The following is a 25,000-nucleotide window of genomic DNA, read 5'->3' as shown; positions in this document are numbered from 1 at the left end:
AATGTTAATGCCCAGATGGGAATTGCTGTCTCTGTTCTGTAGACAACTAGATAATAACCACTGAAAAAAGTTACAAAATCACTCACTCTTTTACTATAGGGAAGTTTATTTCCCCCACTCAAAAAGATAAAAAGATATTGCCTGCTATTGCCAGTATCATAAGGCATGCACATACTGTACTTCATTGGTCTAGTGAGAGAATGCTTGAGCATGTATGTAGTGTGCACTCAATTGACAATACCTGAATAGACGTTAAAGGAATACATTTAGTTTTAATCAGGTTGAAATGAAGTAACTTTAGTACAAAAGATTTAACACAGGTAAAGTGGTAGCACCAGAGTCTGCATGGAGTTTGCACATTCTCTCCATGTATGAAGGTAAATCAAAAAGTAAAGGCAATTTGAAAATTATGCAGTAACAGCAACAGATAGTAGCTGACATTATCAAGCAGACATGATCTTGAAATGGTGACTGAATTTGTCCATGTTACTGCCTAGAAGGGAGTTGAATCATTTTGTTGGTTTTTGTTTTTAAACTCGGTAACTGAAATGGTTCAGTCTGCTATCAAGACTCTAATGGTAAGTCATTCTGAAAATACTTTCTAAAGTCATGATCCTTTTCTGGACATGACAAGCTGAAACTGTTGTATTCAAATGTTAATACATTCAAATGTAGATCTCGACAGGTCTGACCATCTTACTGCCACCTACAAGCTTCTTATTGACAGCAGCAGCTTTCCAGTAGTTCTTATGTGTGTTTGGGTGTTTGTTATTTATTTTATTGTTTACAATACTGCTATTCTTCCTAGTCATGTGTGACTACGATGCATCCTCAGAGCTCTGCTCAGGTAAGCAATACCACCTTGGGTGGAGAGGGGCGCCTTTATTAATGCATCATCTCTTTTTTTCTGCAGTTCAGGGGAATGTTGTCTGGAAGACAAGTGCTGGAACTTCCGGGTCTATGTTATTAGGATGCCCCCCTTCCAGGAAACAGCCACATAAAACCACTGGGGAGCAGAAAGAGCCACTCAGTCTGCTGACTCACAGCCTCTGAAATGGATCACTCAGGAGAACATCTTTTATTTGCTATTTTAGCACACTAGAGAGCTTCTGTAAAGTTGTAACTTCCCCTTGGGGACAAATGATCTATCTATCTATCTATCTATCTATCTATCTATCTATCTATCTATCTATCTATCTATCTATCTATCTATCTATCTATCTATCAAGACTTTTATTTTCACATTGGGAACCCAGTAACCTCCGTAACCTCCATTAAGTACATGCTAGGATTTTTTTTAATATTTAAAAAATGCATACACTTTAGAATGTAATTTCCTGTGGCAAATTAATATATACTATGATTTTAAAGAAATAACTTTTACTTGAAAAATACCAGACTTAGCCTTTAATTTTCTTACAATTCCACAGCTGCCTTTAAAATGAAGAAGATTTAAAGTCAATTACCAGCAACAGGTGAACAGAGGTACTTGTTTAAAGCAAAAAACTTGCTCAGTTGTTCCATTGATCTCCATGACTCTGTGCACTCAGTGAAACCCCTCAGATAGTGTAGATTAAGCCCTGGGCTAGAAGAAGCAGAAATAAAAGAAACAAGCAAAGTAGGTCAACATTTGGAAGTCAGTACAAAGCAAGAATGTTAAAAAGTATTTAAAAAAATCATTAAGAACCATGGTTACTTGAAAATACATCTATTTTTCAAATGCACTAAATAAAGCCTGTCGACTTCCAAAAAAAGATTTTGAGGGACATATTTTAAAACATCAGTCAATATCTACGACTATAAACACCCCATTTTGCTCTACAAATATAAAATGTTCCAGCAGCACTGTAGAACACATGCTTTGTCAGCATCACACACAGTCAGTCCTTACTGCTTGATTCTGTAAAGGAAATTAATTTTGAGAACAAAGTCATCTAGCCATACATAGATCCCGTAATGTGCCTGCCCAAAAATCAGGGGATGATCACTAAGCTGAACCCAAGTGTGAGGGTTACAGTGGTCAGTTTTCAGTAAGACAGAAGCAAGACGGCAGCTTCTGTAAGGTAGAACAACTGATTCTTAAATTATTAACCTGTATGTCTTTTTTAGTTGTCTACTGTATTTAGACTTGGTGATCGGTGTTGGGCTGCTTTGGTTTTCTTGATTTAAGATATTAAATGAAGACACCGAAATACTGAATACTGTAACATTACTGTTTGTAGTTCTACAGTATTTTTGACATCTTCCTGTTCCTGGGACAGTGAAAATGATAAAATTAAAATAGACTAGTGCACTGAGGACACATAGGCAAGCAACAGTGGCACATTGTGCATTTATTCCAAAGCAATTTACAACAATCATTGTCCATAGAAAAATGTGAAATGTGAAAAATTTTCTTTTAAATAAATAGTTCAATAAATATTCCATAAAAATAAGTGATCTTGTGGAAGATAAAATCAATCAATGAATAAATGATCTAAAGGAATTTTAAAAACCCGAATAACTCCCCAAAGTTAAAACCAAGTTTCTTTGACTTTTCTCCTCTATCCTCATAATGTCTTTGTCTTTCTATCATCTTTCCTGCTCTCCAATCAGGTCTTCTTAGCAGGGTGAGACACTGACAAGCACAGCCCTCCATTATTCGGCTTTCATCCAAGCCACCTCAGTTGGTATCCACTGGGATTCCCAAAGCAAGTCATCATCATCCTACCACTATCCCAAGTTCCAATGGATGATCACAAAGCCATTGATCGCTTCAGCTCCCACTATGCTCTAAAGAAGCAACCCACCCCTGGACCACCATTCCTCTCACTCACAGTGGAGTCTCTCGAGCAGTTTGCCTCCTATTTACTGCATCAGCTTGCTCTCCTGATCTTACTTTTTATCTTCTTTACAAGCTTTCACTCTTGAGTTTCTTCTAATTTTTTTCATTCCTTCTCTTTTCTCTATCTTCTTTTTTATCTCTCTTTCTGCCCTACTAAACCCCTTAAATACCCTGTGGGTGTAAATACTTGGTAAACAACTCAGAAAGTGTCAATGAGGAAACTGGCTTAGCTGATCGCATGTGTACATAAGTAAGCAATCTGATAATTTCCCCATTGCACACACCACAGCCCCACAGCTTTCCAGTGGCACGCACCCACACCAACCAAGACTGAGTGGCATCGCTTTCATTAAAAACACACACCGCCAGAGACCCCTACATGTATTTTTTTCCCAATTACCAGGTCTTCAAGGAAAGCACTCTAATCCCAACACAAATTATTGTGAAAATTATGTAGTATGTGCTATTGACTCAGCTAGTTAGTTATGAGATTGTGTTTGTTGTCTTATAAACACAAATAAATATCAGCTTTTTGTAGAATAACACTCTTTTGCCCAAAGTGTCTATAATGGGATCTTTCCTTGCTCATCAAATGAGATCAATGGATTCTTCTTAAAGAATTGTATATTCTTATGTTCTAATGCTTTGTATGAATTTTAAGAGTTTTCTTTGACAGCTTGTGTTTGCATAAATCTACACTAAGATCACAATGTTCACAACACTGTAACTGTAATAAATAAAACAACAAGACACACATCAATGATATGAGAAGACTGTTGCAAGAATGAATGAAAAATATTGTTTATTTATACTTTGCATTTCATAATCTTTTGTTTTATATTGTACCATTAATGATTACGTTATTAAGCAGTATGATCACTTTTTTAAGTTGATTGAAACCAGATCTTTGCGTGTTTGAGTGTACGTGTGTTTTAAAGTTTTGACTTAGCCTGTTACTCTTTTACTGTGGGTGTGTGAGATAGGCTTGACTATACATCTTTCCATCCACCCATCTATCCATCAATTGATCCATCCAGCCATCAACCCATCCATCCATTTTCTAAACCTGCTTTATCGTAAGCAGGGTTGCTTGAATTGAAATAAAAAAAATACTTCTTACCCAACTCTTGTGTATTTGATGTTTGGGCTCAGCTGCTCCACTGTTGGCACATTCACACAGTGTGAAACATGTTCTACATGTATGTGCCATCTTTACTCATCAGATGAGCCAGGAAATCGATATAGTGAAACATGAAAGAAAGTACAACAGTTATTAGTTTTCACAAAACCAACCACATTTAAGAATCTTTTGCTAAAATTTTGTTTAATTGTAAAATATGGCAGTGAAATGGCCTTGCTGACTAATCAGAGTACCATCCAGGCCAAAGCCTTTTGATTATAAATTGCACCCTGTTTTTAATCCCACTTTGTAATTGTTCTGTAGCTGCTACCTAAAATCCAACTTGTGAGCATCTTATTAAGTAGTCATGAAAATAAATAAATAAATTGATAACCAGCAGATAAAGAACATAATTAGATCATGACTTAAAATTTGATCATTCATTAGGGGTACCTGTGTTAGTAACTTAATGTTACTTAGAGTTACATATACATTACAAATCTGCACTAAACTTGTAGTAATTTTCATCCATCCATCCATTATCTGACCCACTGTATCCTAACTACAGGGTCACAGGGTCCGCTGGAGCAAATCCCAGCCAACACAGGGCACAAGGCAGGAAACAAACCCCAGGCAGGGTGCCAGCCCACTGCAGAGTTATTTTCAGAAAATCAAACTAATTATGGAGAACAATCTAGATCATCTAACATAAAAATCTAACATTGTCACAAACGTGCACTTGGGAGGCAGGCTAAGGATTTAACCGAGGGAGGAAAACAAGAGCATGTTTTTACAAAGTGCACTAACATTTCCTCCCCTTCTCCTACAGATCCCTAATGCAGAATACTTTCTGCTTCCCTTGCCTAACCACGCCTCCTACCGAGGTCACTACCTCAATTATTGGACCCCGCCTCTTCCTCCCTGGCTATTATAAAAGCCCAACTCCTTTAGTTGTCCCTGTTTTGGACATTTAACCAGACATTACTCTGGAGCAATTTCTTGAAATTTTGAATTGTTTTGATTTGTACACTGTACAATATAAGGAGTGGTACCCAGACCTTTTTCTGCCTTCTTTGTGTATCTTTACATATGAAAAGGACCTTAACTACAGTGACACCATTCAAAGCAAAAGTAATTAAAGCACAATAAAGCTCATCTGTGGTTTAATGAGTGTAGGTGGAGAACAACAAAAATGTAGGTTTTCCAAAATGAATAGACAGTGTGATAAGAATGAGTCTCCAGACATCATAAAGGTTTGGGGCAGCCACCTGTATATTTTATCCCAGCTGCAAAAAGTTTTTAGATATTGAACAGAGATTTTCACAAGACTGAGTCAAAAACAGAGCTGATCATTCGGAGGTAAGATGGCTGTTTTAAGGGCTTGGGAAGGAAATGATGTCATCTAGTCTGGAACCGGAAGTGACATCATCAGAGGACCCCCCCCCCACACGTGCAGAGTAATGATTATAAAACTGGAAATTAGAAGTGTGATGATGAATGTTGTTTGTGCATATGCCCTGCAAGTTGTGTGTGCAATGGGTGAGAAAGAAGATTTTTGGAGTGAGTTGGATGAAATGATGAACAGTGTACCTAAGGGACAGAAAGTGATGATTGGAGCAGATTTCAATGGGCATGTTGGTGAAGGGAACAGTGGAGATGAAGAGGTGATGGATAGGTATGGTGTCAAGGAGAGGAATGAAGAAGGTCAGAGGATAGAGGACTTTGCCAAAAGGATGGACATGGCTGTGGTGAATATGTATTTTAAGAAGAGGGAGGAACATAGGGTTACATGCAAGAGTGGAGGAAGATGCACACAAGTAGATTACATCCTATGCAGAAGGGTTGATCTGAAGGAGATTGAAGACTGCAAAGTGGCAGCATGGGAAAGTGCAGTTAAGCAGCATAGGATGGTGGTCTGTAGGATGACGTTGAAGATCAAGAAGAGGAAGAGAGTGAGGGCTGAGCCAAGGATCAAATGGTGGAAGTTGAAAAAGGAAGACTTCAATTTTGAGTTTAGGGATAAGGTGAGACAGGCTCTGGGTGGCAGTGAAGAGTTACCAGACAGCTGGGAAACTACAGCAGATGTAGTAACGGTGACAGCAAGAAGGGAACTTGGCGTGACTTCTGGAAAGAGGAAGGAGTAAAATGAAACCTTGTGGTGAAATGAGGAAATACAGTAGAGTATAAAGAGGAAGAGGATGGCAAAGAAGAAGTGGGATAGTCAGAGAGATGCAGAAAGTAGACAAGAGTACAAGGAGATAAGGCGCAATGTAAAGAGAGAGGTGGCGAAGGCTAAAGAAAAGGCGTATGATGAGTTGTATGAGAGGCTGGACACTAAGGAGGGAGAAAAGGACCTGTACCGATTGGCTAGACAGAGGGACTGAGCTGGGAAAGATGTGCAGCAGGTTAGGGTGATAAAGGATAAAGATAGAAACATACTCACAAGTGAGGAGAGTGTGTTGAGCAGATGGAAAGAGTACTTTGAGAGGCTGATGAATGAAGAGAACAAGACAGAGAAGAGGTTGGATGATGTGGAGATAGTGAATCAGGAAGAACAACGGATTAGCAAGGAGGAAGTAAGGGCCGCTATGAAGAGGATGAAAAATGGAAAGGCCATTAGTCCAGATGACATGCCTATGGAAGCATGGAGGTGTTTAGGAGAGATGGCAGCGGAGTTTTTAACCAGATTGCTTAATGGAATCTTGGAAAATGACAGGATGCCTGAGAAGTGGAGAAGAAGTGTACTGGTGCCAATATTTAAGAATAAGGGGGATGTGCAGGACTAGTAACTACAGAGGAATAAAATTGTTGAGCCACAGCATGAAGTTATGGGAAAGAGTAATGGAAGCTAAGTTAAGAAGTGAGGTGATGATTAGTGAGCAGCAGTATGGTTTCATGCAGAGAAAGAGCTCCACAGATTCGATGTTTGCTCTGAGGATGTTGATGGAGAAGTTTAGAGAAGGCCAGAAGGAGTTGCATTGCGTCTTTGTGGACCTGGAGAAAGCATATGAAAGGGTGCCTTGAGAGGAGTTAGGGTATTGTATGAGGAAGTCAGGGGAGGCAGAGAAGTATGTAAGAGTTGTACAGGATATGCACGAGGGGAGTGTGACAGTGGTGAGGTCTGCGGTAGGAGTGATGGATGCATTCAAGTTGGAGGTGGGATTACATCAGGGATGGTCTCTGAACCCTTTCTTATTTGCAATGGTCATGAACAGGTTGACAGACAAGATTAGACAGGAGTCCCCATGGACTATGATGTTTGCTGACAACATTGTGATCTGTGGCGATAGAGAGGAGAGGAATGAAGGTTAGTAGGAACAAGACAGAATACATGTATGTAAATGAGAGGGAGGTCAGTGGAATGGTGAGGATGCAGAGAGTAGAGTTGGCGAATATGGATAAGTTTAAATACTTGGGATCAACAGTACAGAGTAATGGGGATTGTGGAAGAGAGGTAAAAAAGAGAATGCAGGCAGGGTAGAATGGGTCAAGAAGAGTGTCATGAGTAATTTGGAACAGACGGGTATCAGCAAGAGTGAAAGGGAAGGTCTACAGGACGGTAGTGAGACCAGCTATGCTATAGGAGTTGGAGATAGTGGCACTGACCAAAAAGCAGGAGACAGAGCTGGAGGTGGCAGAGTTAAAGATGGTGAGATTTGCATTGGGTGTGACAAGGATGGATAGGATTAGAAATGAGTACATTAGAGGGTCAGCTCAAGTTGGACGTTTGGGAAACAAAGTCAGAGAGGCGAGATTGCGTTGGTGTGGACATTTGCAGAGGTGAGATGCTGAGTATATTGGGAAAAGGATGCTAAGGATAGAGCTGCCAGGCAAGAGAAAAGAGGGAGGTCTGAGAAGGTTTATGGATGTGGTAAGAGCGGACATGCAGGTGGTGGGTGTAACAGAACAAGATGCAGAGGACAGAAAGATATGGAAGAAAATGATCTGCTGTAGCAACCCCTAACAGGAGCAGCCGAAAGAAGAATGATTAAATTCTGGTTTGTCTTTGTTTTTGGTTAAAAAAACAAAGCAATCTCCAAATAAAGGTCCTTTCTCTGTTTTTTGATGATTGTCTAAGATATCAGAAACATTTACTAAATGTCCTGCTGGAGACACAAGTTTTCCTATTCAAAGATAATACAGTTGTAAAATCTTTCCCCATAAGACAGCAGAATTACAGATTAATGGTATCAGGATCTTGCTGGGATTCTTTCCCTTTCATTTTTTATTATTGATTTGCCTTTTCTAGCTTTATTACTCAATTTATTTCTTATGTTAGTTACTTTGTTTGTGCTATATTAGGTTTGTTTTACTTGGAGATTGTCCCTATATTTCTTACCATTCTTTCTTGTCTAAGGTTTGGGTTTCTTTCCTGGTCCTGTTGTTCCCTAGGTCTAGGTTGGGTAATTACAGGCTTTTCTTATACTTATTTTATTGAGGTTTTGGCATTTTAAAGTTGTTCATAGTGATAAAGGGAAATTGTTCACTTTTCTGAATGATGAATATGGTTTGGGTAATCACACGTGTGCTTAGAGATTGTCTTGATGGTCCTGGTAAGTTGACAAATACTGCTGATCATACTACCTCTGATCGGTCACCAGGAGTGGAATCCTAGTCCCACCCACAAAGGATAGCATCAGCTCTGCTGGGTGATTGAACCAAGGAGGTTGACTTTTGAATCCAGAGCAGGTGGAGAGATTTGTGTGTATTGGAAAAGCATGTTGATGCCATAGTGTACACTAACTTTTGTTTATTTTTGGACATTTTCTTTAATAAACTACCAAATAAACAGGGTACCACACAACAATTAACAATTTCATTCTTAATCAGGAAAAAACATAGCCCTTCTTATAGTAATTCTAGTAAGTTTTTCAGTAACTGGTGCCTCGGTAACTTGTACTTACATTCGGTTCTTGCTGGTCAGCACATCATCTGCACAGGCCCAAGCAGCCTGCCTGTCTCGGTATGGTGGCTGAGACAGAACTCTATTCTCTTCATGGTGTAATGGCAAGAAACAAAGAGATTGTCTTCTCTTCATGGCAAGGTGGTCAGTGAAACCACATGCCTTTGCAGGTCTCTTTCTTTATTGTCCCTCCGCAGCCCCTGGCACACATGCCCTTGAACACTTCTGAGGCCATTCACCAATGATATAGCTCATGCACAACCCCATTCCCAGTTCAGCTACATTTACAGGATAAAATGGCCAGTATCAGAACAGTATATACAGGTTGTTTGCTTTGAACCAGGTTTTTAAGTAAGACTCACTCCAACCATATATAATATTTGTTTAAATTAAATTATGTAAAAGAGACTTCATCCTACGGGGGAAACTCAAACAACAAAACATGATAGAAGCATTTCACTACATATTGTACTGTACGTAGAGTATAATTTGCATGTGACAATTGAAATTTGGTTTGATTTGAGACTGTTATAAATAAACATTATATTGTTGAGTGTCTGCTCTGAGTGTTACCAGAACAATTTGCCTTACCATCTTTCCAGAATCAATAAATTTCACATTAACTATTTGTACATGCAAATTTGTTTTACAATATTTAAACATATCATACACAACTGTATGGAGGGAAAGTCAAGCTTTATGACTGCAGTTGTTGATCTCATCACCTAATAATGTCAAATGACATGCCTAGATTTCTCTAGTTCTCTAGTTGACTTTCCAGCACTGTTTAAGATTTTTTCTGACAGCAAAAAATGAGCTTCATGACAGAGCTCATGTTGAATAAATGCTTTCCAGGCATGATGAATTCAGCTAAAATCATAGCTGTTTATTTTTCCTCAATTCTGTCATGGTATGTAAAGCCTGAGACATCAGACAGAATGTCCTTTCTTTGGTTTGTGAAATCTAAAACACTTGCAGATATTATTCCTTTCAGGTACTTTCAGGTAAGTGATCATTGGTTGTCAACTCTTGTATACACACGAGCCTGCCCCTATGACTTAACAAGGACAGGTGAATCACAAACAGGTTGGACTGAAACCCTGGGGATGCCCGACTACTACTCCCAATTCACCAAGATTATGTGAATGAAGTCTGTACCTGACAGTCACTAGAAAATTTTTACAAGCCTTAAATTTTACACCGTTTGGCTTGCTCTCTCTCTCAGGGGTGGGGATCGATCTGTTCTTAGCATAATTCTTTTTTTTTGTAAAAACTTGATTGCTATGTATTGATTGTAATAAAATTAATAAATAATAATAATAAAAAAAAAGAAAATTCCTGGAATGTCCTTAATAGACGGGTCCTGTATACAAGGCACCAATTTCTCCCTAGCTCTCCCTTATCTTTCCTCTCTTCTGATCCATTTTCTGCACACAGAACAGCTGAAGCTTTTATCTCTAAATCTCATATTTTTTTCAGTTTTGATCTTTCAGATGTTTTTTCCCTTGCAAATGCATGCTAATTAGGTTCTTTTAAATCATGAATGAATCCCAGAAATCTACCTTTAATTTGCAAACTATGCATGACTCATCCCATGTTTGCCTTTACCTTTCTTGCCTTCCAGCACTGATCTTCCCATATTGGACACTTCTTTACTTTGTTTCGCTACAGATTCAAGATGGGCCTCATCTAAGTTTCCTTGTTTACGATAGTCATCTTTACTTTGTGGGCAGCACGGTGGTGTAGTGGCTAGCGCTGCTGCCTTGCAGTTAGCAGAACTGGGTTCGCTTCCTGGGTCCTCCCTGCATGGAGTTTGCATGTTCTCCCCATGTCTGTGTGGGTTTCTGTCCAAAGTCATGCAGGTTAGGTGCATTGGTGATTCTATATTGTGCTGTGGGTGTGTGTGTGTGTGTGTCCTGTGGTGAGCTGGCACCCTGCCCAGGGTTTGTTTCCTGCTTTGCGCCCTGTGCTGGCTGAGAGTGGCTCCAGCAGACCCCCGTGACCCTGTAGTTAGGATATAGCGGGTTGGATGATGGATGGATCTTTACTTTGTAAATCAACTTGTGGGGATGCATGCTACTAATAGTGCTTTATGTATAAAATATACAATGACTGATGAATTTAATGTCAATACTGAGCCATTCATATATTTTAATGGAAGTCTGAATAAAGATTTTTGTAATATTAGAGGGAATTTTTTTAACTTTCTCCTACAAATACTATACTGCAAAACTAGCAATTTCAGCTGTATGCAGCCACAGAATTCTCACTTTCAATACTGAATTCTCTTTCCATATTATACTATACTTACTATGGAAATCTTAATACAAATCAGTCGTTTCAATGTTAATTCACTCCTCCTCACCTGACAACGACTTTATAACTTGCGTGTTCTGACATATTGACTTCCTTGTTGAGACCAACTCTTCTCGGGATATTTTCTGTACATCTCCATTAGAAATCTTTCAAGTTAAACATAATGTGATCACCTACAGAATCCTTCTCAAAAATATGCACATACTGTAAACTCACCTAATGCCTTTGAGTTTTTTCTCCACAAAAAAGTACTAGAACTTGACTGCAACTTATTTAATGTCACTCTTAGCATAACTACAAAAATGATTACTGTGCAAAGTCATCATAATTTAAATCTAATAGTAATTAAGCTTAAATAAACAATTTCCTTAGCTTGTTAAATAGTTCAGTATTGTAGAACCAAGTTATAACTGAACTTACTAACAAGAGACAGTGAAAGAAAAAGAAACATAACAGGAAGATTCATGAATGAAAGAAGGGGACGAAGAGATCTTTCATCAAAACCAATATATGATCAAATATTCAAAAACCAGAGCAGAGATTCGAAAACCAGAAAGGACAAAATAAAGATTGTTATTTATGCAGCCAAATGTCATTTATGCATCAAGCTCTGATACCTTTTACATTGTTGTTAAAATGACATCATAAATGAGTACAACCCAAGGAATTATAGGAAGGATTATTGCGAATAAGTCTGAAACAATTTCCTACAATGGTGTTGTGATAAGATGTTACTAAATATTATACTATTATCAGGGTATATTCTATGCGAAATTAAGTTCCTTGTGTCTCAGAACCTTACAAACCATGTATAGCTAGTTAGAAACTCAACAGAAACTTGCACATAAAATACCAACATGCAGATCAACCATTAACACTTCCTGAAATTGTCTGTGCTATTGAATTTAAAATGGAAAATCCTCAGGTGCAGGTAATCAGCCATGTTTATTAAATTTTGAATAAAAGTTATAACAACTAGTGTAATTATTTAATGTTTCAAGAAGTTCTGTTATTTGCTTCTTCATCTGTGTTACTTCTCTAAACTGTACATTTAACTACAAGTTACATTATCTCTTTATTCACTAAGTATTCATTTACTTTCCATCAAGCCTGTAAAGACCTTTCAAATACACTGTATTCAGAAGATATTTGCATGTGATTCAAACTGCTCTGTGAGAAATATACATTTCACAAAAAACATTTTTTCTTTGGTTTCAAGTTAAAAATTTAGTCTCCAAAAATTGCCTTATATGGAGAAGTCTCCATTAAACAAACCTGCTGTCCAAAGAACACACTGTTGCTCACTTTGTGCTCAACATAGATTAATACAATCTACTTCTATTATATAATAAAATGTATGTGTATGTGTGCATGTCCAGTTCATCTGAGAAATCTGATTGGTCAGTTTGGCTTTGGTGACATGATAGAAAGAGGCAGTGTGAGTGTGAGACACATGTGGGGAAGTGAAGGCTTAGGACGTACACTGAGAGTTGCCTTCAAAGACAAGAAGTACAAAAGTGGATGGGAGGCTCCAAGAGTCTGAGAAGCTATAGCTTTACTGGAGAACCAGTCAACAGGAGTACAGACAAACAAGAATACTAAGGAAATGTGCTGAAGTTACATGTAGGGAAGGACATAGCAAATATTTTTAAATGTATTATGTTACCTGTCCTAAACCATTAATTTGACTTAGGAAAATAAAATACATCACAATCGTTTCCCCAAGCTCATATTAAAATCTAGCCAGGCTTGCATCTAACTTGTGAGAGATGCACCCTATTTACCAGCCTCTCTTCGCCACATGTTTTAAGTTTGCCCTTGGATCATTTTAACTATGTTGTTGTATGCTCTTTATATCACTGCAAGCCCTCATTTTAACTTGTTTATTCTACGCTGTAAAAGGGGAGGAGGGACATTTTTACTAGTCAGAATGATAACCTAAAAGAAAAAAGGAAAGGGCTGTCCAAATTATACTACTGTGATTTTTGTAATTCAATAAATCAAAGAACATACACTACATAAACAAGTTTGTTGGGCTGAATGGTCTCCTCTAGTTTGTGAAATTTGCATTTTAACTCTTTGAGGGCTGAATATTTAAAAAAAAAAACTGTTTCTGAAAAGCAATAGTTTCACACAGAAATCAAGATAAAACATCTGTTGCTGCATGCTGTGGCAGCCAGTTTGACAAGCATATGAGGCAGGCTTGCTGCCAAGTTTTCTTCACGTGGCTGAAGCATTGCAATCTAGTTTCTACCTCTTATCACTGTTAAGTGGCACTCCTCCCTGTTGAACATTGCTGTAGGCGTATCAGCTACATGAACCCGTTCAGTACCATGATTAGCTGGGGACCTGTCAACTGAGGCTGGAACCTCACATTCGTTTTCGATCACTTGTATCAAAATTGGAGTCTGACAAGTCATAGTCCAGTTCAGAGATAATACGCAAAACATTGTTCACGTAGTAGTTTGCTTTATGCAATCATTTTAATCTCTCGTCAGCTGTCAGTGACATTTTTGCTGTTGTTTGTGCCTTGCTACACACACGAGTGCAAGAAATCTCGGTCAAACCAATGAAGCTCACTTTCCTTCAAGCAACGAGAGTCCAACTAAAACATAACAGTTGGTTTTGTCACAGTTTTGCAGTCAATTACCATTGTCAACTCCTCCTTTTCACAAAAGTTGACATCAGCCCTGAAAGAGCTAATGTTCTGAGCAAAGCCTCTTTAGCGTGTGATATGAGTAAACAGCTAAAAATACCATTTATCGATTTTCTGAACTCATTTTTTCAAAATTAACTGTTGAAAGCCAGAGCTCATACACTCAGCAGGACAGGATGCTGAAACTTTACAGAGCACACTCACATATGCCCAGGCTCACGATCATTCCACTAAATCAAACATGCATGTCTTTGCACTTCAGTTGTGTAAGAGCAGAACTAGCATGTAGCCATTACTAGGAAACTTTGTTATAGCTATCAGTGCTCACTGAAGTCCACTTACTTATATATTTTTCTCTTCTCCTCCAACTCTCTGATTCGGTGATCCTGCAGCTGCTTTACATCATCTTCGTTCAGTTTCCTGGCTGCAAATTTAAAAATAAGTATTGTCATCAGACACAGTGCAATCATAATTGTAACTGGTGGTGCACTCAGTACAGAGCTCTTAACAAAATAAGACCATACTGCCTAAACCAAGACGAAAAACTAAGAATAAAGGAGGTAATTCATTATGTCTAGGTGACAATGGAGTCTAGTACCCTCAACACATGGAAAAATGAGATTTGTTTGCACAATCTATGTGTGAATGAATGCAAGTAAAGCAGAATGTTATTTTTTATTTATAGAAAACAGAGGGAAGCCAGTAATGTACAGAATTGTAAAATGGCTTGAATATAAATTTATGAGCAAACAGGACACTTTGAAACGGGAAACATCAGTTGTACCTAACTGCCATTCTTCACAATTGACACCATTCTTGGTTGTATTTAAATAACCTTCTCATACACTCAATCCATTTTGGTGTTGCATGGTGCCAGACCCAATCTTAGCATCGCTGAAGGCAAGATATATACCATCCACCTATGAGTGTCATGGCATTGCAGAGCACACACATCCACACACCTACACTCACGCTGGGCCAATTTGAAAAGTGAAAGTGAACTTTATTGTTATCTCAACCATATACAAGTATACAGATAGACTAAATTGTGAAGCTCAGGGTCCACAGTGTAACAACATGATGTGCAAATAATAAATTAAAAATAGAATTAAAATTTAAATTTAAAATTAAAACACAAACAAGACAAGACAAATAAGTAGCAGCAATATTAACATGATACATAAATATAGTCAATGGATATGTAATATAATAAATAAATAATAAATAATAGATATAGATAATACAGAAATTATCAGTGTATGATAATAGTTGTTTAAGACATGTGTAAACAATGACAGGTCAGAATGTTTCACAGCAGAAGGATATCAAGAGTATCAAAATACTTAAAGGTCAGTATGAGATTTTCAGTTCTTTTCTACATGCACACTCGTCTTTGCAGGATAGTGGCCTGCATGTCTAAAAGTTCTATTTTTAGAGGTGGTTGAGGCAGTGTGGAAAATCCCAGGTGACAGCATGATGTTAAGGTGTCTGACAACTTGGGGGTAAAAACTCTCCTGCAGCCTGGCAGATCTGGCTTTGATGCTGCAGTATCTTCTCTTGGATGGCAGAAATGTGAAAAGTCAATGTGAGGGGTGTAAGGGGTCCCGCACAATGGTGCAGGCCTTGTGGACACTGCGTTTGTAAAATATGTCCTGTAGTGAATGGAGAGGCACCCCAATAATGTTCTCTGCTGTCTTCACTTTTCTTTGCATGCGCTTGCAGTCAGATAGTTTGCAGTTGCCATACCAGACCGTGATGCAGCTTGTCAGAACACTCTAAATGGTGCCTCTGAAGAATTTAGATTTCCAATTCACATAACATGCATGTATTTGAGGTATGTAAGGAAGATTAGTACCCGGAAAGAATTCCCATGCAAATTGAGGCTGAATGTGCAGACTCCACCCCAAAGAGACTAAATGCAGAATTTGAACCTAGAATGCTTGAGCTATGTGGCAGCATTACTATTCATTATATCACCATGCTGCCCTCATGAGAAAAACCTTGGGAAGAAATTCGCCATTTATTAAGGTAAAATTAAACATCAGTTCTCCTGCTCTTCAGCTTTTTACTAAATATAGAATTGACAGTATTCACTTTGAATACATTTTAAACACCTTTTCTTAATAAAGACATATGACACTTTTAGATACCTAACATACTGATATAAAAATGCTAATAATCATGAAAAGATTAATAAAGAAGTAAAAAAATGTACACATAGTGTAACATTCAGCTGCATTCAAAGATTTGGTTAGCTAGAATGATAGTTGGAGCATTTGTACATTTTCTAATTATTCAAAAGAGTTTTTATTACAATTTGTTTTTTTACTTATTTTTGTAACGTCGAGTCATTTTAAAAAATAACTGTGATATTACAATGTAATTATATGTACTAGTTACGCACATAAACATGTTCTTTAATTCCATTTTGAGAATATTGAATCATTATGATCTTTAGGTAATGCAGCCGTGGAGTTGTTTTTATTGTAACAGGAATACTGAGTACACGTTTAATCGCTGTGGTGTAAAGTGACAGAGGCAAGTGCAGGATGATCAAGATGCAGAAGGCAAGCTGTTAGGTTAAAATGAGACCTCCTGATAATCCACCTGAAGCTAACCATCTAGGAAAATGCTTGGGATGCTCCTGGAAGAGGTGTTGATGAGGCCATCATATGATATTTGCCCTGTGCTCTGTGGATCCCAATGCCCAAGTGCAGTGAATGGGACAATATGTGGTAAAAATGGCTCCATCCTTTGAATCAATGTAAAACCAATATTCTTGCTCTCTGTAGTCACAAAAGATTCCGGGGTGTCTTTCAAAAATAAAAGGGTTTCCTCTGAAGTCCTGACTAAATTGCCCTCCAAAGCCTGGTCATTATGGTCCCTAATCATCCCATGTGCCTTATTGGCTAACTACGTGTCTCACACCTTCACCATGTAACAGCTAAAACATGTTGAGTGTACTGGAACAAGAATGGCTGCATAGATGAATGCTGCACATTAGGGATGCTTGAAGTGCTCTGACCATATAAAGTGCTCTGATTAGTGGAAAAATACACTATATAAATGCAATTCATTATTAATTTTATTTTTATGGTGATTAATAAATATCATTACTAACATGTTGAATTACTGTATTAAAGAATGTCATTAGTGAATTAAATAAATAAGTACACATGTAATGTCTTGTAAAACTCAATCTTTTCAAGCCTGCCTAAAATCTGATCCCACCCATCCCACATCCCAGGTGCATTTGCTTCAGTGTGCAAGACTGCAGATGTTTCTTAGTTAAGGCTGCACAGAATGTTTCTCTGTTTTGAGACAGATGAGTTCACACAGTCACCAATGCTTTTCAATGGAAATTTAAAAAAATACAAATGTGTATAAAGCTCTGTAATTGAGATAGCTACTGAAAACTGAACTGTCCTGACAAATTTATTTAAAAGATTAGTGTGCCATATTTCAGCTAAAAAAGTCCACTAGTAGCCAAAGTGCTTCATGCAGACAGACAGACCCAGGCAGACATAACAAATGCAATAGGTGCTTTCTGCACTATATGTCAATGCACCTAAAAAGGCTTCAGTGATGGATCTAATTCAATTCAATCCAATGCATTCTGGCTTATAAACAGCATTTCTAATAATGAATCCATTATTACAAATACAGCATAAGTAAAATGCACAATTACATTCAAAAGGGCAAAGTGGTAAATTTCAAAATAACATGCAGCAAGTACAAAGACCAATTAAAAGGGGAGGATGACTCAGGACACCACAGTGTTATGTTTCAGTCTGGGTTACCCCCTTAGCTGGAGTCCAAATGTCCCTTTTATGTCTGTTTTGTCCATTTTTTATGTTAATATTGTTCATTTAGTTTCTTTTTGTGAAAGTGTTTTTTTATATTTACCATGTGTTTTGTGGGTGGTCCTCCTAAAGCACTGTAAAGACAGAGGGGAAAGTCACAGTACCTTACGACTTTCTGAATGCACTAGCATTAGTGTGCTTTTTGCATGATTATTCTGGTGTTTTTTTGTTTTGTGAATGCACTGGATTTTTGATCTTATGCTTTGTTTTTGTCTTTGTGTTCTGAATTTCTGCCTTAGGACTTGTTTTCCTTGCATTGCCCTTGTCTTTTCAGGCAACCCCTACTGTGACTTTTTTTGCTCTTCTGAACTTCACTGTTTAACAGAGCTATTTAAAATAATAAATCTTTTTTATTTATAAAGATTCTACATTTGCCCTTTTGATGACTAGCATGGGTTTATTGGTTTTCACCCCTCTCATGGGCAAATGAGTCATTTTGGGACGTGTTGTGCCTAGAAACTCTCAGGTTTATGACAATCAGGACTTGTTCTGTTTTTGTTCCTGGAAAGATTCAGAATTTCCTACATTAGCACATGCTCTGGAATTGTTACGATTTTATGGTTTTGGAACGTGTTTTACATGTTCCTGTTTGTTTTAAATATTTATTTTTTTAACTTACAAAAAAGTTGCCTCATCCCCCCAATATGATGCAGATTCATGAGTATGTTGCTCAAAACACTAATAGCACCTCACAGTTTCATGTTACTTGAAACTCCACGGAGAAAAAACTTCCCACACTCTTTGACTGAGCATCTTGGAATGCCAGAGCCCATCTTTGCTCCATGATTGTGCTGGTCAAAATGCCCCAACTGGCCCTTATTAACAGAATTTGTCTTTAGGCACTTACCCCATCCTTCTCTTACAGTTATGGTGTTGCTGTCCTTACATAGCCACTTGTTGCAGGGAAAGTAATATTTCTGTCCATCCGGAGCCTCCACCCAAATGTCTTGGCAGTGCCAGTTCAGATCTGGAAAGCTTACTACTTGCTCTTTGCGTAGAGTGACAAGTAGTATCTTGCCCAAATTGTGGTGGCAAGAAATTTTGGTTGAGCATTTCTGTAGGTAGAGATTAGTATATAAAGTTAATAAAAGTAGATTTCATTCAGCATATTAACCAAAGTGGGTTTGACTGCCACATAGATTTAGTGCCCTGGTTCAAATTGCCCATCAAGCATTGTTGGTGTAAGGTTTTCACATTCTGCCAGCGTCCATGTGGGGTTTTCCACCTGGGCATGCCAGATATTCTCAAATATTAGCTAAGATGTGTGAATCCAAATTGTTTCTTGCCTTGTGCACTGCTGGATTAAGTTCTTGATTTATGCAGCCCTGAAATGGATTAATCTGGTTTGAGAATTTTATGATATACTGACAGTGTTGACTAACTCATACAAAATTAGATTTATAGTGACAGATTCTTTTTGATCCGATTCTCATTTTCGGTATATATGATGCACATCTGTTATAATTCTGATGCTGTGATTCTGTTATTATTAGCTTTCTAGATAAAAAGGAATACAAATTTGTTATATTTAACTTTGTGAAAATTTACTGTGTAAAGCAGATAATTGGAAATACATGAGTAGATAATAAGTAATAACAGAAGTTACCCTTATGTGAAAAAATATCGACTGGTATTTGTTGCAAGAGGCTACATGTGATCAGATATGAAGTGCTGAATGAAAACCAAAAAGCCCCCAAAAAGCTTATTTTCATGGTAGCTATTTTCCATTCATGGACTGTTATGTTACGATATTAGTATACTGCCATGCACAGGGGCATCGGGAGTGTCACATGGGTATAGGTGTAAAGAAACAAAGGTGGAAGAGTAAAATGTCAGACAGCCACTAACTCAGTTATGGTTTCCTTTCGAATGGAGAACACCCTGGAAGATATCTTACTTTTAGTAGCTCATGCTCTTTCACGTCCTCCATTACTTACTTACCATCCCAGAAGTCCCTGTTCATTTGGGAACCATTTTTTTTGAAGAAGACAGACTGTCATACAGCTCAGACAGTTGTACTCCTGACCTAGATGTCACATGTAACTTTACTTCTGATTTATACACATTTTGACTAATGGACATTAAACAGAGTGTCCCTTGGAGCTCCAACACTTTTTCTTTCTCCTTTTGCATTTTTTAAACTGCATAAACCAGACATTCATTTTAAAATATTACTTCTGCAAACACTGAAACTGGTTGCAACTGAAATGCAAATATATAAAAAGACTATTGTCCAAAATATCAGATCAAACTGAAAAATCTGTGTTGCAGTGTAGTAGGTTTAAAATATTATTGTGTCTTCAACACAGTCTCTCACTAACCAGGGTTGATTTAATGCAATGTTCACTTGAATAAGGCCATTCTGAAACTGTAGCTGTGCATCTTGTTATAATAACTGTCTCTTAAATAGAGAAATGGGAACTTCACACTTATTGTGGATTCAGACATCTATCCATCTATCTATTTTCCAACATGCTTATTTAATTTGAGAGCTCCAGAAAAACCCAGACTTGCTGCTTTTCACTTATTCCAAAAAATTAATACCTTGCTTATTACATTATATGAAAAACAAATTTCCTGAAAACCAATCAGACACTTAACCAGTAAAGGACCTGCATGCATGAAATGGTTCCATCATATTTGCTTGCTGTTTTTATTGTATATGATAACATAAGGATTTGCAACATGGAGTGAGAACAATGTTTGGTTCTTTCTAGGTATCTTGTTTCAAAGTTTTTGTAGTAATGAAGTCACATGAGTTTTACTACATTGTTTCCCCCCCTCTGAAACCAATATTTTCATGTTTTGTGGTAAGATTTTATTATGCAAAGTTTCTTTCAGGCATACTCATCCACACAGTCTAAAGCACTATTATGTACCTAAAAACAAATTCTATGTATCATATGCTAACGCCTCTGAGTGCCCTGTCTTTAATATAACAGTTCCTTAGACCTCCTTATTTATTATCATGTTACTAATTCATCATAAAATTGTACATTTACATTTATCCACTTAGCAGATATGTCAATGCAAGGAAATTTACAAAAGAAGTCAACAAACATCATTAGGTAAACATCAGTCTGGAGGACTGGTTGCATCAAATACATTTCTTTTAATTTAGTCTTTAAAAAATATACCAAGGACTAGATCCTATCTGGCAGAAATGTTTATAAGCACATGGCTCTCTCAACCATATGTTTTGGTTATATTCTCTGCTTTAATTCTACCTAGCTACAATTTTCATTTACTGTATGTAAATGGAAGCCTTGTGGATTGGCACAAACTCTTGTTCTTTAATACCATAACATCAGACAGAAAACCATTCTGTTATGATAACCTACACTACACTTTATGCCAGACAAATGGTATGGCCCTAACAAGTACCATGAACTTCTTCAGCGGTTGCTTCCACCATGCCCACCAGTGTCCACCTGCCTTGTCTCCTTGGCCTACACACCCTTGCCATCTGCATTTCACTCCATTCACCTGGGATCAGAGGCAACCTGACTGCTACCCTATCCCCTCATACTATTACCCCAATAGAAAATTAAAGGAAACCAATCTACCAGTCTAAGTCATTAAAAAAATAAAATAAAATAAACATGCCACACACTTACTGATCCTGGTGACAGATAGACATTTTCTCTGCCCACTTCACTCTCGTCACTGGTTCCCTCTGTCCCAATAAGTGACACAAAGACACGGCTGTATGTGCCAGCATCAGGTTTCCTGGAGGTGACCACAGAGATGATATAATCCATCATTTTCGTCTGCAAATAGGTAAATATATTAGACAAGCAGCCAAAAAAACATTGCAACTTTGATGTATTATCCTGGTATCCTGGTGAGACACCATCAATTCTTACATTCAAATATCTCCTGAAAACTCTCTTCTACTCTGTTACACTTTGAATCATATGTTTCTGTATTGGTTGTTTTGCATCACGCTGACACTATTTTTATATCTATCACTATTCTTACTGTAAACGTCTTCTGTATATATTGTATTCACTTTGATGTGTTTTATAGTCTGTCTTTAGTAATGGAATGTTTAAAAATTCTACCAGCGTCTCAGTTTTGCTTGGTGCTGAAATATGCATTTGAATTTAATTGCAGTCCAGATTATTACTATATACTGTATTGCTGTATACTTCATTGTTTCTGGAAGCATCTTATAGTAGCACTCATTGAGTAAGGCCTGATATCAAAACATGTATTTATCAGTCTTTACCAAGCGTGTTTAGTATATTGACATTCTACTGACCATAAAATTATTTCAATTAAAGATTTCTTGTTTCTAATGAACACACACCTTCTAGACTACCGTGTAAATGCCAACAACAGCCTTTATATGATAATGCATATGACAAAATTGGCTAAAACCAAACCGCGGGACATTTGAGATCCTCTGAGGTTCAGTGACGTGCAGTGAGGTTCATGGCTGGTGAGGCACTGACTCCTTCAGAGTCAGATTATAAATATATGAACCCAAAAAAGTAGCTTGTTCACTATTCAATTGTCAGCTTCCACATTGACTACTGGCTATGGTTCAAATCTCATCAGGATTCTTTACGCACACACGTTTATTTATTTAACTGATTTCTCTTTATCTACTTTTAGGACTTGAGTGAAAATTTGATGAAGTTTTAGGCCATATTTATGCAGAAATATACAAAATTCTAAAGGGTTCACAAACTTTCAAGCACTACTGTAGTTGCTTTTAATTCTGATGCTTTAATCAATTTTAATTGAATATTTTATTTAAGGACAAAATTTAGTTTTTAAATATTGGATTGTTATTTTTCTTAGTCTCATCCCATTTTTTTATAAAATTGAAAACCATTTATGGTCTTACCTTTATTTGTAAATTAAGTCCATGCACCTATCCTTCCCCACAAAAATCTTTGTCACTTTCTTGTAAAAGTCCTCCTTATTTTCCTTTTGTTTACCTACTTATGTTAGGTAGATTGCCCAGAGGGGACTAGGTGGTCTCTTGGTCTGGAACCCCTACAGATTTTATTTTTTTCTCCAGCCTTTGGAGTTTTTTTTTTTGTTTTTTCTGTCCACCCTGGCCATTACTCTTATTCTATGTTAATTAATGTTGACTTATGCTTATTTTTTATTGTGTCTTCTATTTTTCTATTCATTTTGTAAAGCACTTTGAGCTACATTTTTTTGTATGAATATGTGCTATATAAATAAATGTTGATTGATTGATTGATTTAGTTTAAAAAATCTTAATGTTTCATTTTGGCAGTCAGTTGGAACAAAAAACAAAAATAAATGGGCCGCTGCAGTGCACTTGACTTTCTAATACCGTTAACTTATTGGCTCCTCCATGTAAAAGAACAGCAGCAACAAGCACCTGTTGAGATCACATATGCCCCCTTCAGTGCAGCCCGGTACTGTCTGCCTCACCTTGTGCCTTTCCACAGCAGTTGTATGCCCAATCAGCAAGATTAAATATGTCACACACACATTTATTAACAATATTAGCGAGACTGTGGAAAATTAGGGTGTATAATAAACGTGTCTGCAAACATTATATTGGCGATATACAGGGAGACAGTAACAGGCACACGTGTGAGGGACAGCGCACTCCGAGATGAGGTGAGGCTCGTTGCTTCCGCACCTCACGTTTCTCCCCTATATTAGATCAGGAAATACGCCATTTCAATGATTTTGACTATAACAATGATCAAAATTATTGGAATCATACAGAAAACAAATTTATACCACAGACTAGTGGACACATTTATTTTATGTTATCACTATTAGTTTTACTATTTTTCACTATGACACGTCCCTGCTAAGGTTGACCTTCTCACTATTCCAGAGACTCGTTGTGCCAATTTCTGGATGTCCTGAGTTAGATTTGTAGTTCTTTTGTTAAGATTCATTAGTGGACACATTTAAAAAGTTGCTTCTTCTTTTTTGCATTTTAACTGACAATACTCCTAAATATATTCTTTAATATGAATCTATATATATAATTCACTAAGGCAAGACAACCATGGAAAGCACGCCGGAAGGGGCGTGGATTCACTGAGCCGCCGACAAGTAAGACACCTATGGCACACGTAGGAAGGAGCTACGCCCACCAACTCCTGGCACCTCCGAGCCACGTTGACTGTTCATAGAGGCATGTTTCTTGCGGAGGTGAATCGCAATATGCAGCGTGTAAAACGGTTTGCGAGGGGTATCTCATGGGATCCTTAAAACAATCCTTTACAACTGAGGTTAAAACACAATGAAGTAAGCAGTCTTTAAAAAACAAGTTTTCGGTTACGACACTGTGTGTTGGTTCGTTCCGTGCTTTGTTATAATGTTGCTTTTCTTGCTGATGTATTACATTACCGATTTTTCGAATGTTAATTTTCTCCCTGTGCTTAAAAATCATTAAAAAACTGGCCTGATTATGCGGCGTATGGTACGCCGCGGGTTGGCTAGTATATTATATTTAATCAACTGTACTCTTCCCAATTATATTATACTGTTTTCTCAGATTATGAAACTACTCCCTTGCATTATCAGTTCATGATTACATGCAGTAGACAATCCTAAGTATTTCTCATAATTTATCACTCATTAAATGGTCACATACTATGCATTGAGGAAAGTATTCAGACTTTTTTCTAATTTTGTTATGGTTTCCCCTTAGGATAAAATTATTTAAATTAATTTTTCCCTTTTTATCAAGAAACACTCTATACCCAGAATGACAAACCAAAACCAGGATATTAGAAACCTTTTCAAAATTTATTAAAAATAAAAACTGAAATGTCACATTGGCACATGTCTTCAGACTCTTTGCTATGACACCTGAAATTTGGTTCAGGTGCTCCCCACCTTATCGTCATTTAGATGTTTCTGCATCTTATTTGGAGTCCACCTGTGGTCAATTCATTTGACTGGGCATGATTAGTTAAAGCACACACCTGTCATTATAAGGTCCCACAGTTGATGGTGTGCATAAGAGCAAAAATCAAACCATAAATTCAAAGGAACTGACAGCAAAGCTTAGACACAGGATTGTGTCAAGGCACAGATCTGGAAAAAGCTGCAAAAAGCTGTAGCAGTAAATGTTCTCAAGAATTAAGGGACCTCCATAATCCTTAAATGGAACAAGGTTGGAACAACCATGACTCTTCTGAGAGCTGGCCACATTGTCAAACTGAACAATCACAGGAGAAGGGCAATGGTGAGAGAGTTGGCCAAGAACACAATGGTCATTCTGGCTGAGCTCCAGAGAACCTGCAAGGAGATTGGGAAACATCCAAATGGACATCCATCGCAGGCAACACTCCGCCAATCTGAG

General features: G+C 37.5%; 1 protein-coding gene across 1 annotated transcript; it reads right to left on the bottom strand.

Annotated features, from left to right (window-relative positions):
- Nucleotides 1-1,466: 1,466 nt before the first annotated feature.
- Nucleotides 1,467-21,452, bottom strand: LOC120521025 (hydroperoxide isomerase ALOXE3-like; the record flags this gene model as incomplete). The annotated part of the gene is made up of 5 exons (XM_039742927.1): nt 1,467-1,585; nt 3,945-4,034; nt 14,162-14,243; nt 18,530-18,737; nt 21,300-21,452. Coding segments are annotated over 5 exons (652 nt in total), but the record flags the coding sequence as incomplete, so codon positions are not given.
- Between the last annotated feature and the right edge of the window lie 3,548 nt (nt 21,453-25,000).

The sequence above is a fragment of the Polypterus senegalus genome, unplaced genomic scaffold (assembly GCF_016835505.1).
Source record: "Polypterus senegalus isolate Bchr_013 unplaced genomic scaffold, ASM1683550v1 scaffold_50, whole genome shotgun sequence".
Classification (NCBI taxonomy): Eukaryota; Metazoa; Chordata; class Cladistia; order Polypteriformes; family Polypteridae; genus Polypterus; species Polypterus senegalus.
Note: the sequence above shows the minus strand (reverse complement) of the source record. Positions and strands in the feature narration are given on the sequence as shown.